The 11,340-nt window shown below is 43.4% G+C and overlaps 1 protein-coding gene across 1 annotated transcript; it reads left to right on the top strand.

Annotated features, from left to right (window-relative positions):
* The first annotated feature begins 222 nt into the window (after positions 1 to 222).
* Positions 223 to 9,663, top strand: kcnj10a (potassium inwardly rectifying channel subfamily J member 10a). Its single transcript, XM_041031205.1, has 6 exons — positions 223 to 288; positions 3,963 to 4,355; positions 4,779 to 4,990; positions 5,536 to 5,667; positions 6,337 to 6,514; positions 8,950 to 9,663. The coding sequence occupies exons 2-6, from the start codon at positions 3,971 to 3,973 to the stop codon at positions 9,357 to 9,359; spliced, it is 1,317 nt and encodes a 438-aa protein (XP_040887139.1). The 5' UTR covers positions 223 to 288; positions 3,963 to 3,970; the 3' UTR covers positions 9,360 to 9,663.
* Positions 9,664 to 11,340: the final 1,677 nt, after the last annotated feature.

The following is an 11,340-nucleotide window of genomic DNA, read 5'->3' as shown; positions in this document are numbered from 1 at the left end:
TCTTTTTCCTAAAGAAGTAAAGGATGACAGCGACGTAGAAGGACTGAAAAAGAAGAGAACGATGTGATATCAAAGTGAGAGGTGATGTAAAACGTGTGAGTTGTCAACAAGTGTGTGTTGTTCGAAACCCTGAAATTGCCTATATCCTTTTTCAAACTTTTTCGCAAGACAGAAAACAAAAAACTTATATCTGTTTTTTCACATGTTTACTGGACAGTGAAATTAATCAAATCTTCAAGTTTCCAAGCTGTGGTCAGAAGTGAACTTCTGTTTCAAGTTGACAGAGAGGTAAGAAACACAACCATTTTAAACTCAGTGTCTCATCTACTTCTTCTTTGTGGTCTAAAAAGACACGTCTCATTTTTGTTGTTGTTTTCCTTTGGTAGAGCTACTGCGATCTCCCTCTAATGTCCTGGTATACACTTGTTTTTGGCTGTGAAGTTTTTTGCTGTGTCCTTCTGATATTTACCAGATCTTCTGTAAGTGTTGTAATGTCAGAAACATACTGTAAAACCCTCGGACTGTCTGATACAAGGTGTAAGGGTAACACTCAAAGAGCTGCTCAGTTTTGCTGCAGCTACTGTTTTGTGTTTACAGTGTGGACGGATGTTTGTAGTGGAGGTTCCACTGTCAACTCTGTACCACTATTTCTGTGTTCCACACAGGATGACCTGTTGGAAGTCGTAGATGTATATCATGATATGAAAAAGATCAAACCTGTTTCTATTATAACAAATAATCCATAGAAAGATTTATTACAGTTCTCATAGTAGCAGAAAATATTAGAAGACTTACAAGAAATGTGGAAAAAAAAAAAGGCGTGATGGTGTTTTCATTCATCAGCACCACAACAGTAGCAGAGCGGTCAGACACACAGCAGAGAGGCAGGTCGCTGGTAACCACTGACTTGGAGGAAGATAGTAAAAGTCACTGCCTGGTGGCTAGCCACTGGCTCCCATTGTTTAATTTAGGTCAGTGTCGTAAGTCTTCAGATAGTAAATCTAGGCAGAGGAAGTGGAAGTGTGTGGTTTAGGGAAGTTTGGACAGTGTGCTGGACACAGAGAGACTGAGCCAAATGTCTAATCGCCATGGTTACTGCTCACTTTCACATCCTCTTGTTACTGTAAAATCCACATTAAAGTTAATTATGTCAACATGCAGAGTCAGCTACAATACAAAGTGACAAGGCTCATTTCTCTGTGGCCTCACCTGCACCTGACAGTGATGATATACAGTGTTTCTGTGCCAAAATCACTGCTAAAGAAGTTCACACTTACTGAAATCAATCACTGTGTGTACAAAGCGACTTTGACACAACAGCAGCTCATTTGCATGGCCATGTGCAGTGTGCTTAGTTTGGCTCCGGGAACTTGGTGGTTTTCTTGTGTCGTGTTGGCTGAGCAGATGCCTTCCTGGCGTGGCCTGCGTTGATGTTTGGACAGCCCTTTCAGCCCAGTGCCGAGGCTGCTGTGCTGTGGACAGTGGTCACAGCCATTCAAGTTGTGTTGTATTGAGCCCTTTCAGTGCAGTGTACTGGCTGCTAGGGGTTCTCTATGGATGTGGGCACTGGACAGAGGCGCCAAGTGGAAGGGATTACTCTCTCCTCTGGAATACTAATGACTGCCTTTTGTCACCAATCCGTTTCCTCCACCTTCACTCCACAAACCCCTTCCTCTCTCTCCTCCACCATCCATTTCTCTCCCCCGTCCTCTTTCTCTCCTTTTGTCACCCGATGCTCAATTCTCTCTCAATCCTCGCTTCAAAACCAATTATTCTCTCTCTCTTCTCCCCCCCATCTCTGCCCCCACACAATGTCAAGGACTGCATACTCACACACGATCAAACACAGTCGCAAACACACACACACTTCAGCGCTCCGTCCTGCTCTCCTCTCCCCTAACTTGCTCTCTCTTTCACTCGCTCGCTCACCCAGTCGTATTTTTCAATGGTGGCTTTTGTCCCTTTCATCTCCTTGAAAACAAAGGATTCTTGTGCACACGGGACAGGGGGAAGGAGAGGGACGGCGGGCCGGACAGAGAGGAAGAGATCCTAACCTTGAGTGTGGTTGTCCAATGAGTGGAAGAAGTCATTTCACAAGAGAGGGAATCCATCAGTGTTCCTGTCAGATAGACTGATACCCTTCATGATTATTGCTTTAGCTTTACTTATAATTTTTTTTTGGTATAATTTCCCCCATTTTAGCATTTATAAGCACTAAAGAGAAAAAATTAAAGCTGCACTAATCAATATTATCAATATTTTATTTAAATAATAAATGAAAAAGACAATGTGTAATGTGAGAGGGGTTACTTGCAGAGATGTACTCTCACAAAACTTTCAGGGAAGCTGGAAAGATTTATTGTTGGTTTCAGTCTTGTCATGCGATTTGCCGACGATGTGAAAATCAGTCACAAAATCAGTCTTACCATTTACATAATGAATGAATAAATACATATATGTGCAGTTGCCAGCTGCTGAATGCTGTTGAAGAGTGAGGTCTTGGCTTTGCAAGCTCCTTTTGACAATAAAGTGTACTGTATTGTGTTCTAACTGCTGAAAAGTTCTATATGTCCAATACAAAAGTGTGTGTTTACTGTATCTGTAGGCAGGAGCTCCTCAGGGTTCAGAGTTCAGCTGGAGATGGACACGACCAATCACATGGGCCTCCTCTTGACCCCGCCTCCCTCTCCCCTCTCTCCCCCTCCACATCTTAGTATTCAGAGCACAGACATCAACACAGATCTCTATTCATTCACTCAGTGTGAGCTCCGGCATGGAGAGAGGAGAGAGAAGGGTCAGAAAGGACAGGAAAGGACAGAGAGTATCAGATCGCCTTGGTTCTTAGGCTTTTGTTTTTGTTGTTTTGTTTTTGGTTTTGTTGTATTCGCTCCGGAAAGCAGAGGCAGATTGAGACAAAAGGGCCATTTAGCAAACCGTGACTGAGAGCAAGAGGAGAAAAGACAAAGAAGCATGAGGAGAAAAAGAAGCCGCAGCCCAGATGAGGGTGAAACTGTTAAGTGTGCATTGGGAAACAACCCATACAGTGACAACGAGGGGGAGTGGCCGGGCGCTTCTCGTTTAATTAATATACTGCTGACACTATGACACCCACAGACACTCACGCTGCATTATCACATTACACCACCAACATCTGACACAAGCATCCACTTGACACTTAGATTCATTATAAGCAGTTGAGCAACGAGCGATTGTGTAGCTGCATGGAAAGGAAGCTGCAGCCACAGCAGCGTTACTGAACTCAGGAACCGCTCATGTTTACAGCCTGGCTTGCAGATAGTGAGGGTGAGGGTCAGAGCTCTGTGCACACCAGTTATGCTCTGAGAAGATATTGTATGTGATGGCACGGAAATTTCCCTTGAATGCAAAGACTCAAAGTTTCTGTTCAGAGAAGGGAGAATATGAAAACAGCTTTCAGGCGAATGGAAAAGGGCCGTCACCAGTCAAAGATCTTTCTGTGATTCAGACTAATGTTCTTTCATGTGGAATAACAGTCAATAGCGTCTCCTCATCTCAATTCATATGTAACCGACACGTGAAGCGACCAGCTCTATCACGCTTTTAATGTGAAAGAGCAGCTGTGCCTTCATGCTGAAAGGGGGCTTTTATTTTGACAAGGCCAGCTGCCCCCAGTGAAAGGAGAAAGGGGCTTAAATGGACCACCGTGGACAGCCACAACACTGTCCGGCTGAAAAATGTCCTTCTCATCCCCTTCTTCATCGTCATCTCCCTCTCCCAGCAAATGTTCCACTCTGTCATTTTTCTCATTCATGTGATCACCACATCATGCACCATTTCATTTGAACTCACCTGCTGATCATTTGATGCTACACACAGCCTATGCCATTTTTTCTCTTTGTCCTCTCATGCATATCTATTTTCCCCACTTTTCCTCGTCTCCTTACCTCCTGTTGTCTCCTTTGTCTGTCTCCTACCCCCTGCAGCGCCAGCTATGACCTCAGCCACTCCCCCCTCCTCAGAGGGCTCCTCCCCACAGAAGGTATGCCACTCCCAGACGCAGACGGACATCACCAAGCCCCTGCTGGGCTCCACAGGGGCGGCGGGAGGTGTTGGCACAGGTGGAGGAGGACCAGGAGCTGGAGGGCCCAGTGCCCTGCGAAGGAGGCGCCGTGTCCTCTCCAAAGATGGACGAAGCAATGTGCGTATTGAGCATGTAAGCGGCCGAGGGGCGCTGTACCTCCGTGACCTCTGGACAACTTTTCTGGACATGCAATGGCGCTACAAGTTCTTCCTCTTCTCTGCCACCTTTGCTGGGACCTGGTTCCTGTTTGGAGTGCTTTGGTACCTGGTAGCAATGGTGCACGGAGATCTACTGGGTAAGGAGGAGGGACTGGTGGAGGACAGGGGAGATTTGCACTGCAGAGAGAGTGTGGGGGAAAAAAAGCAGTGAAGACTATGAAAGACAATGTCTTAAAGCTCATTATTTCACTTAGATCCCTTATCAACCTCTGCTAGCAGCCAGCAGGACATCTGTACAACGTGTCCTCACCTCTGTTTCCCCCTCAAACAATGATGTCCTGTGATTGGCACACAAAGTCATGTTTTCACAACAGAAACATGGAAGGACACAAACACTTTTTTTGTGAATGAGTTAACAGTGAAGAACACATAGGAATACTGTTCTTCAGAAAGAGCGGGAGAAAGTCCCGGCAGAACATTGAGAGAGGGACAAAATGTTCCTTGGTAATTTGTTTACACCCACAAATGCATGATCTTCTGTTCTGCCTCCCTTCCTCCAGAGTTTGACCCCCCGTCCAACCATACCCCGTGTGTAATGGAGGTGAAGACACTGACAGGGGCCTTCCTCTTCTCTCTGGAGTCTCAGACCACAATTGGCTATGGCTTCCGGTGCATCACAGAAGAGTGTCCTGTCGCCATCGTCCTGCTCATTTTTCAGCTGGTCATCACCATGGTGATGGAGATCTTCATCACGGGAACCTTCCTCGCGAAGGTAGGCAGACGTAGGTCTGAGTTTGGAGCAGAGAGAAACTGCCAAACCCGACTGTTAAAGATGTGATGAAAAAGGATTGACATTCACTACATTTTTTTTTGATGGGGGCAAAACATCGACACGTTCTCCTTTAATTTGTAGTTTTATATTATAATAATTTAAAATATGCTGAAACATCTTACATGTTCTTCCTGTACCCAGCTCGTATCATTACAGCTGTCAGTATTTTAGTAATTAATGTCTACATTATCACTTATGTTTCCGGATACAGACACCATTGCTTCCGCTCATCTATCAAAAGCGACTTCCTCCTCACTTGTTTTTTAACAACTGATTTTTATCTATGTTACTGTAATTTCACTCCTCCGTCTCTTCTTTTCTGAACGCTTACCTTAATGTAGATCATGTTATCTTGAACACAGACAGAGAAAATCAGAAGCTTTGTAGGTTACTGCAGAAGGTTATGTGAAGCGTTTACGGTTAGTAGCATCATTATAGAGTATGGCAACGTTTACCAAGACTTTGACGGTGCCCTCCTCTTTCAGGTTGCTCGTCCCAAGAAGAGAGGCGAGACAGTGAAGTTTAGTCAACACGCTGTTGTGTCAAATCATGAGGGTCGTCCCTGCCTCATGATACGAGTGGCCAACATGCGCAAAAGCCTGCTGTTAGGATGCCAGGTAACGGGACCAAAGCGCCTTTTGGACAGTTCTAAAACATCTGGATTTTATTATTTGCACGTGTTATTCAATGACTTTAATCACATCTGCAGCTCATGTTTTGTCCTGCGTATTTAATATTAATTACAACATGAAATCCCTACTGTTTTTCAACACACCCCATAATTTAAAACCTGCCTGAACAGACACCTTATGTAGCTCTGTGTATGCTCCACTGGATTTTCACTTCAGGTTAAAGAACCCATTCGCAGTCAGTCAATCCATTCAAGTTCATATGGTGAAAAACAAACAAACAGAAAAACATTTATAGGAACCATAAGCTCATTAAAAGGGCTGTTGTAATATTAGATACATGAAAGCATCGAATCTACACTGTAGGCCTCCTTCCTGTTCCTGTGTGATTATTGTCCATGAGTAGATAGAAAAATCATATTCTGAGTCACATCCTCTAGAAAACCTTTCAAGTCCTCTGAATGCTCGCCTCACTGTAGTAGTCTTTCTGGTGTGGTAATGACTCATACATTGACTGAATATGTCTGACTGAATAAGAACACATCGCCCGCTGATGGAGACACTGGCCATTTCAGGTATTAAACCTGGGGCCTTTTGGTTACAGGATGCCTTCTGCAACCTCTTGGCTACATTTACTGACTCCATCTTGGCTCCCAGGTGACGGGGAAGTTGCTTCAGACGTCACTGACAAAGGAGGGCGAGACGGTGCGGCTGGACCAGCGCAACGTGCCTTTTCAAGTGGACACGTCCAGTGACAGCCCCTTCCTCATCATCCCCCTGACCTTCTACCACATCATTGATGACAACAGCCCTCTGAGAGCCTGGGCAGCAAAAGGTATCTCAAGTCAGGTCTGATAAACAACTATCAAGACCAAACCTACCCAACAATGTCAGCATTATTGGTCTGATTTGAAATGACTCTTGAGACTAACTGTATGTACATTAAGTATGTATGTGTGTGTAGGTGTGTTGGTATTTATGGTCACGTGCTGCGTGCTTGGCTGCCTCTGGCTGTCCAGAGCTGGGCTGGTTTGGCACTGGAGGAGAAGGTTTCTCTGGCTGGAATGTGTGTGAGAGAGAGATCGCCAGAGACACCCCTCATTAGAGCACAATGCCGTACAGTCCGGGGTGCTGACACGAAGCCTGCGCAGATCCACTTACAGCGGCTCAGACCTCTCAGCAGTGGAAGTTTCAAAGGCTGTCAGTTTCAAACCGACAGACTCTGATCGCTGAGCTATTTATACTTACCCATTTACACAAGACGGCGTCTTTCAGTTCCTTCCTTAGTATCGCTTGATTTTCTTACTTGTGTTATCAGTTTATTTCCTCTCTTTGGGTCCTCTGGTTAGTTTAGGTTTTTGTTCTGCCCATTTAACTTCAGCATTCTGCTTGTTTACCTTTAGTCACTACCTCACCTTCAGCTGCACCATTTAGCTTCTTTGTGTTGAATCATGAACGTCCAGTTATTTTAACTGTCCAGATACTGATAAAATAACCAAGTGGCATAAAATGCAATGCTAATTTCTACCCAAGCTGACTTTGACTTGGAAATGTAAGAAACAACTGCAAATGTGCAGTATGTGTTACAGACCACACATACTTTAATCCTTGTGTCCAAGCACTTAAAAGATTTTATAGACAGCATCAAAAACTGAAGAAGCCTCTTGAATGACTGGTGAAACATCTTCTGTTTTACCGTTAACCAAAAATCAGAAAAATGGGCAAACACGACTGATTTTGTGTTGTTACTTTCCTCAGTAGGTGAATGTGAGAGTGAATGATTGTCTGTTCATGTGTAGTGTGGTGTAGAACGTACTCTGGCCCTGGACCACTGTAACCTGGGATAGGCTCCAGCTCTGCAACCCTGCACAGGATAAGCAGGAATAGGTCATGGATGCATGGATGAACGGATGGTTGCATAACCCTAATGTACACTTTGAGAAATTCTTGGACACACATTGATGATAATACTCATGACTGAGCATGATTATGCCCTTACCGGTGCGTCTGACAGAGCTTTAGAGCCCCCTGCAAACCTTCTCTTTATGTTCTGGACATGTACTATGTTTAAGGGAACTTCAGCAGGGAACAGCTCTGTTAGAACCACTGAATAATGGCTTCCAGAGCAACAGTGTGTGAATCTTCTTAGCACTCACTGACTATGAGTCATTAAATCAGGAGGGCAGGACACGGTGGAGAGATGTCGTGGTTGTCCAAACCCACTGAGCCAGAATATCAGCACATTCCTCTTAACCATATAGTCGTATGTAGTGTATCTCGCACACACACACGGGGCTGATAGTGAAAAACAAAATGCACATTGTAAAAATGCAGGACTTACTTCCTGTAGAACTGAGAGTTCACGAGAGTCTCCTGTGGCTGACGATAAAAAGAAGTGGTTGTGGGTTGAACACGGTACAAAGGTTAGGAGGCAGGAAGTTAAAAAAAGGTAAGCAGAGATCAACAGGAAACAATAACAAGGCATAGGCTGAAACACCTCGGCAGGAAGTCGCAATAAACAATGTGGCAAAGAAGGTTGGTATAATGAATATTCTCATGGAGCTGCTGAGGATATTAGAGCCAGGTGGGCGAGGGGATCAGGTGATGAATGAGGAATGGCAGAAAAACACAGGCCAAGAGCTGGTGGAGAGGAAACGATGAGAGAATCAGTGGCAGAGGAGAAAGATCCCAAAAATGATCAACAATGTTTTGTTAATTCAGTTCCCTGGTTGTGGTGCTGGTAAGATCACTACATAAATGCTGATGGGAGCCCTTTGCACCGCCCACAACAAGCTAATACAGAGAATCCCTCAAACACGTTTGTGTCACAGTGTCTACAAGTGCTTGCGAAACCTAGTGTTTTTGCCCTGGTGGGAGCGATACTGGGTCTGGGTTAGGTTAAGGACTGTTTAGACAGATGACCGAGTCTGCATTCTGAGTGAGGCCTGTTGATGCAGGTGTGTGCTTGCTTGAGTGCATCTGTCTTCCAGCGTGTCCTTTGTGTTATGGGGGTTGTGTGTAGATGAATGAAAAGTATATTCTGCATGCATTTCTAAAAATATATGTAAGTCATATGTGAGCATTTATGACGGGAATGTTTCCAACCTGCGGCAGCTTTTACTTTGTGTGTGTGTTCGAATTTCAGATGCATTTTTCATTAAATGAATTAATCCGTTACATTTGCTTGATTTTTATTTATTCATTTTTTAAAAATCATTGCCATTAACGTTTATACGTTGATAATTCAGCATGCCATGCTCTGTCCTGCAGGTGGAGGCTGGACGGATCCGGAGCTGGCTGACTTTGAGCTGCTGGTGATCATGAGTGCCACAGTTGAGCCAACCTCAGCCACCTGCCAGGTGCGAACATCCTACCTTCCCGATGAGATCCTCTGGGGCTATGAGTTCCCCCCCGTCGTCTCCCTGTCCCCCTCAGGAAAATACGTGGCTGATTTTGCCTTCTTCGACAAAGTGGCCAAAACCAAAACGCCACCTCTCTTCAAGCAGGCCCTGCCGCCGAGCTCGCCATCACAGGCGTCCCGTTATCACAGCGGCAAGGAGGATGGGACGGACCTGGAGAAGATGAGGCTGGAGGAGAGCTACAGAGGGGAGGAGAGGGGGCGAGAAAGGGGGCGCATCAGAGATAGCAGCCCACTGAGTGTGCGTATTAGTAATGTTTGAGGGGGAGAGACAAGAAGAGGTTGTGGAAAGTTGATATGAAACTGAGATTAATGGTAAAGAAAAAGTACCAAGCTGCTCAACAGAAGATGTCAAACCTAAAAACTGTCTCACCGCTCTGCCAACACATATTTAAATTGTGGCAGGAAATTAAACACCTGGGCGCCCTTTCACTCAAACCCACCTACCACAGACTGGAATGTCAATGTGCTACTGTGGAAATTCTGCAGAAGAGATTCTCACCATGGCTGCACCACCCCGCTTCATGGGTTACAAAACCTGACATGTTCAAATGTACAGCACGGCATCAAGTCAGCCACAGAGACAGTTTTTAAACTGATATTCATTTCTCTCTCTCTTTTTTTTTTTTGGAAAGGACTTGATTTACTGTCACTGAGGGACACTGAAAAAATAATCTTATCAGGTCATTTCTGTTTGTGAACCACCACCTGATTTTTACTGCAAACACTTTAAAACATTCTCCCCACACTTGCAGATTTTCTTTTAACCAGTTTTAAGAAAATAAGGACGTATTACAGATTACAGACAAACTGATCTGATAACATTTGATGAGGATGTAAAACTGAATCACAGTACTGTTTTTTTCTTTTTTAATAAATAAAAAATGCGCTAAAGGTGGCGAAAATACTGGAACCATATTATTTTTTTAACAAAAGATTTTAAAGGAATGTATCATATTTTCTGTACCTTGTAGTTTCTAACAACAACATTATTTGTTACAAATGAAAATATTGTTCTGTTTGACATGAATGTCCTGTGTTGTTTACTGGGGTCAGTATGTTTAGTAATATTACTAAATGCACTTTAACTTGAAAGAAAAGTGGCATTTTACACACCTGAATAACTGAACTAACTCTGATTCTTAATGCACTGTATTAAATAATTAAATCTCTAAATTATGTTTGGGGTTTGTGAGTGTGGGTGTGTGTTTACACTTGCGACTGGGTAACTTTGTGAGTGTAATAATACTGTTTGTATGAATCTTTCTGTTTTGAACTTCATGTACAGTATGCGTGTTTTAATGTACCTCTGTACAGTATATGAAAAAATATTTTGTTTATGTCCTGACATTTGATAGACAACTGTGCATTTTCAGCATATAATATTAATTGTTTTCATATCTGTAAAATAGAGTACATCCAACTTTTTACTGCTGTTGTTTGTTTCATACAGTTGTTATGAAAGTGTCTGTGATTCCTGCTAAACTGTAGCTAACAAACTACCTTTTTTAATTTTAGATAAGTGGATCAAAATGACTTTTTTCTCTTTCTTTACTGTATGTGGAAATAGTAACTTAAATGAAATGATGGTACTTGCTCAAGGTGAAGTTAAATTCACTGATTAACACAAAAAAAAAATTAGGGAATGGACCATCAGATTTCTTAAGTAAAGCAATGCAGAACATCAGAAAAAGAAATACTTTACAACAACGGACAGACTGCTAGAAAGCTTTCTCTCTATGCTTTAAAGTGTTTGAATTGTTTGTGCCACTTTTCAGATGAAAATCCCCTGCTGTTCCACACAAGCTCAATGAAAATTATTCAAACTGATGGAAAATATTTCATTATCAATACCTAGTGAGAGGTTGTGCTTGTTTATACTGTATTGCCTGTACTGTATCCTGTGTAAGGCTCATTGGTCTGACTGCTAATGTACTTTTCTATGTGCCTTTCTTTAATAATAATATTTACATCTGTATGTGCGTGCATGAGACAAAATGATTCCTGTTCGAATTGTCTCCAAAGCTGAATTTAACACAGTATGAAAACTAAAAGGCCTCATCAGTTAATTAGGTTAAATAGGTATCAGGTGTTTGTATGGAGTGTGGCACCTGTGGGATAGTGCACCATCAGGCTGCTCTTCTCAGGGAGATGTTTGCAGGAAGTAGGAGCAGGAGCAGGGGGTGGGGGAGAGAGAGACAGCCCTATGAGCACGCTGGATGTTAGATTAGACATGATCCAGA

Source organism: Toxotes jaculatrix, chromosome 23 (assembly GCF_017976425.1).
Source record: "Toxotes jaculatrix isolate fToxJac2 chromosome 23, fToxJac2.pri, whole genome shotgun sequence".
NCBI classification, from domain to species: domain Eukaryota; kingdom Metazoa; phylum Chordata; class Actinopteri; family Toxotidae; genus Toxotes; species Toxotes jaculatrix.
The sequence above is the reverse complement of the archived record's forward strand: the minus strand, read 5'-3'. Positions and strand labels throughout refer to the sequence as shown.

Bases quoted from the DNA above. Each gene is read 5' to 3' on its own strand.
- kcnj10a (XM_041031205.1), top strand. From the start codon at position 3,971: ATGACCTCAGCCACTCCCCCCTCCTCAGAGGGCTCCTCCCCACAGAAG. The intron at 4,356-4,778 runs GTAAGGAGGAGG...CCCTTCCTCCAG, and splicing joins GGTGCACGGAGATCTACTGG to AGTTTGACCCCCCGTCCAAC. The intron at 6,515-8,949 runs GTATCTCAAGTC...TCTGTCCTGCAG, and splicing joins GAGAGCCTGGGCAGCAAAAG to GTGGAGGCTGGACGGATCCG.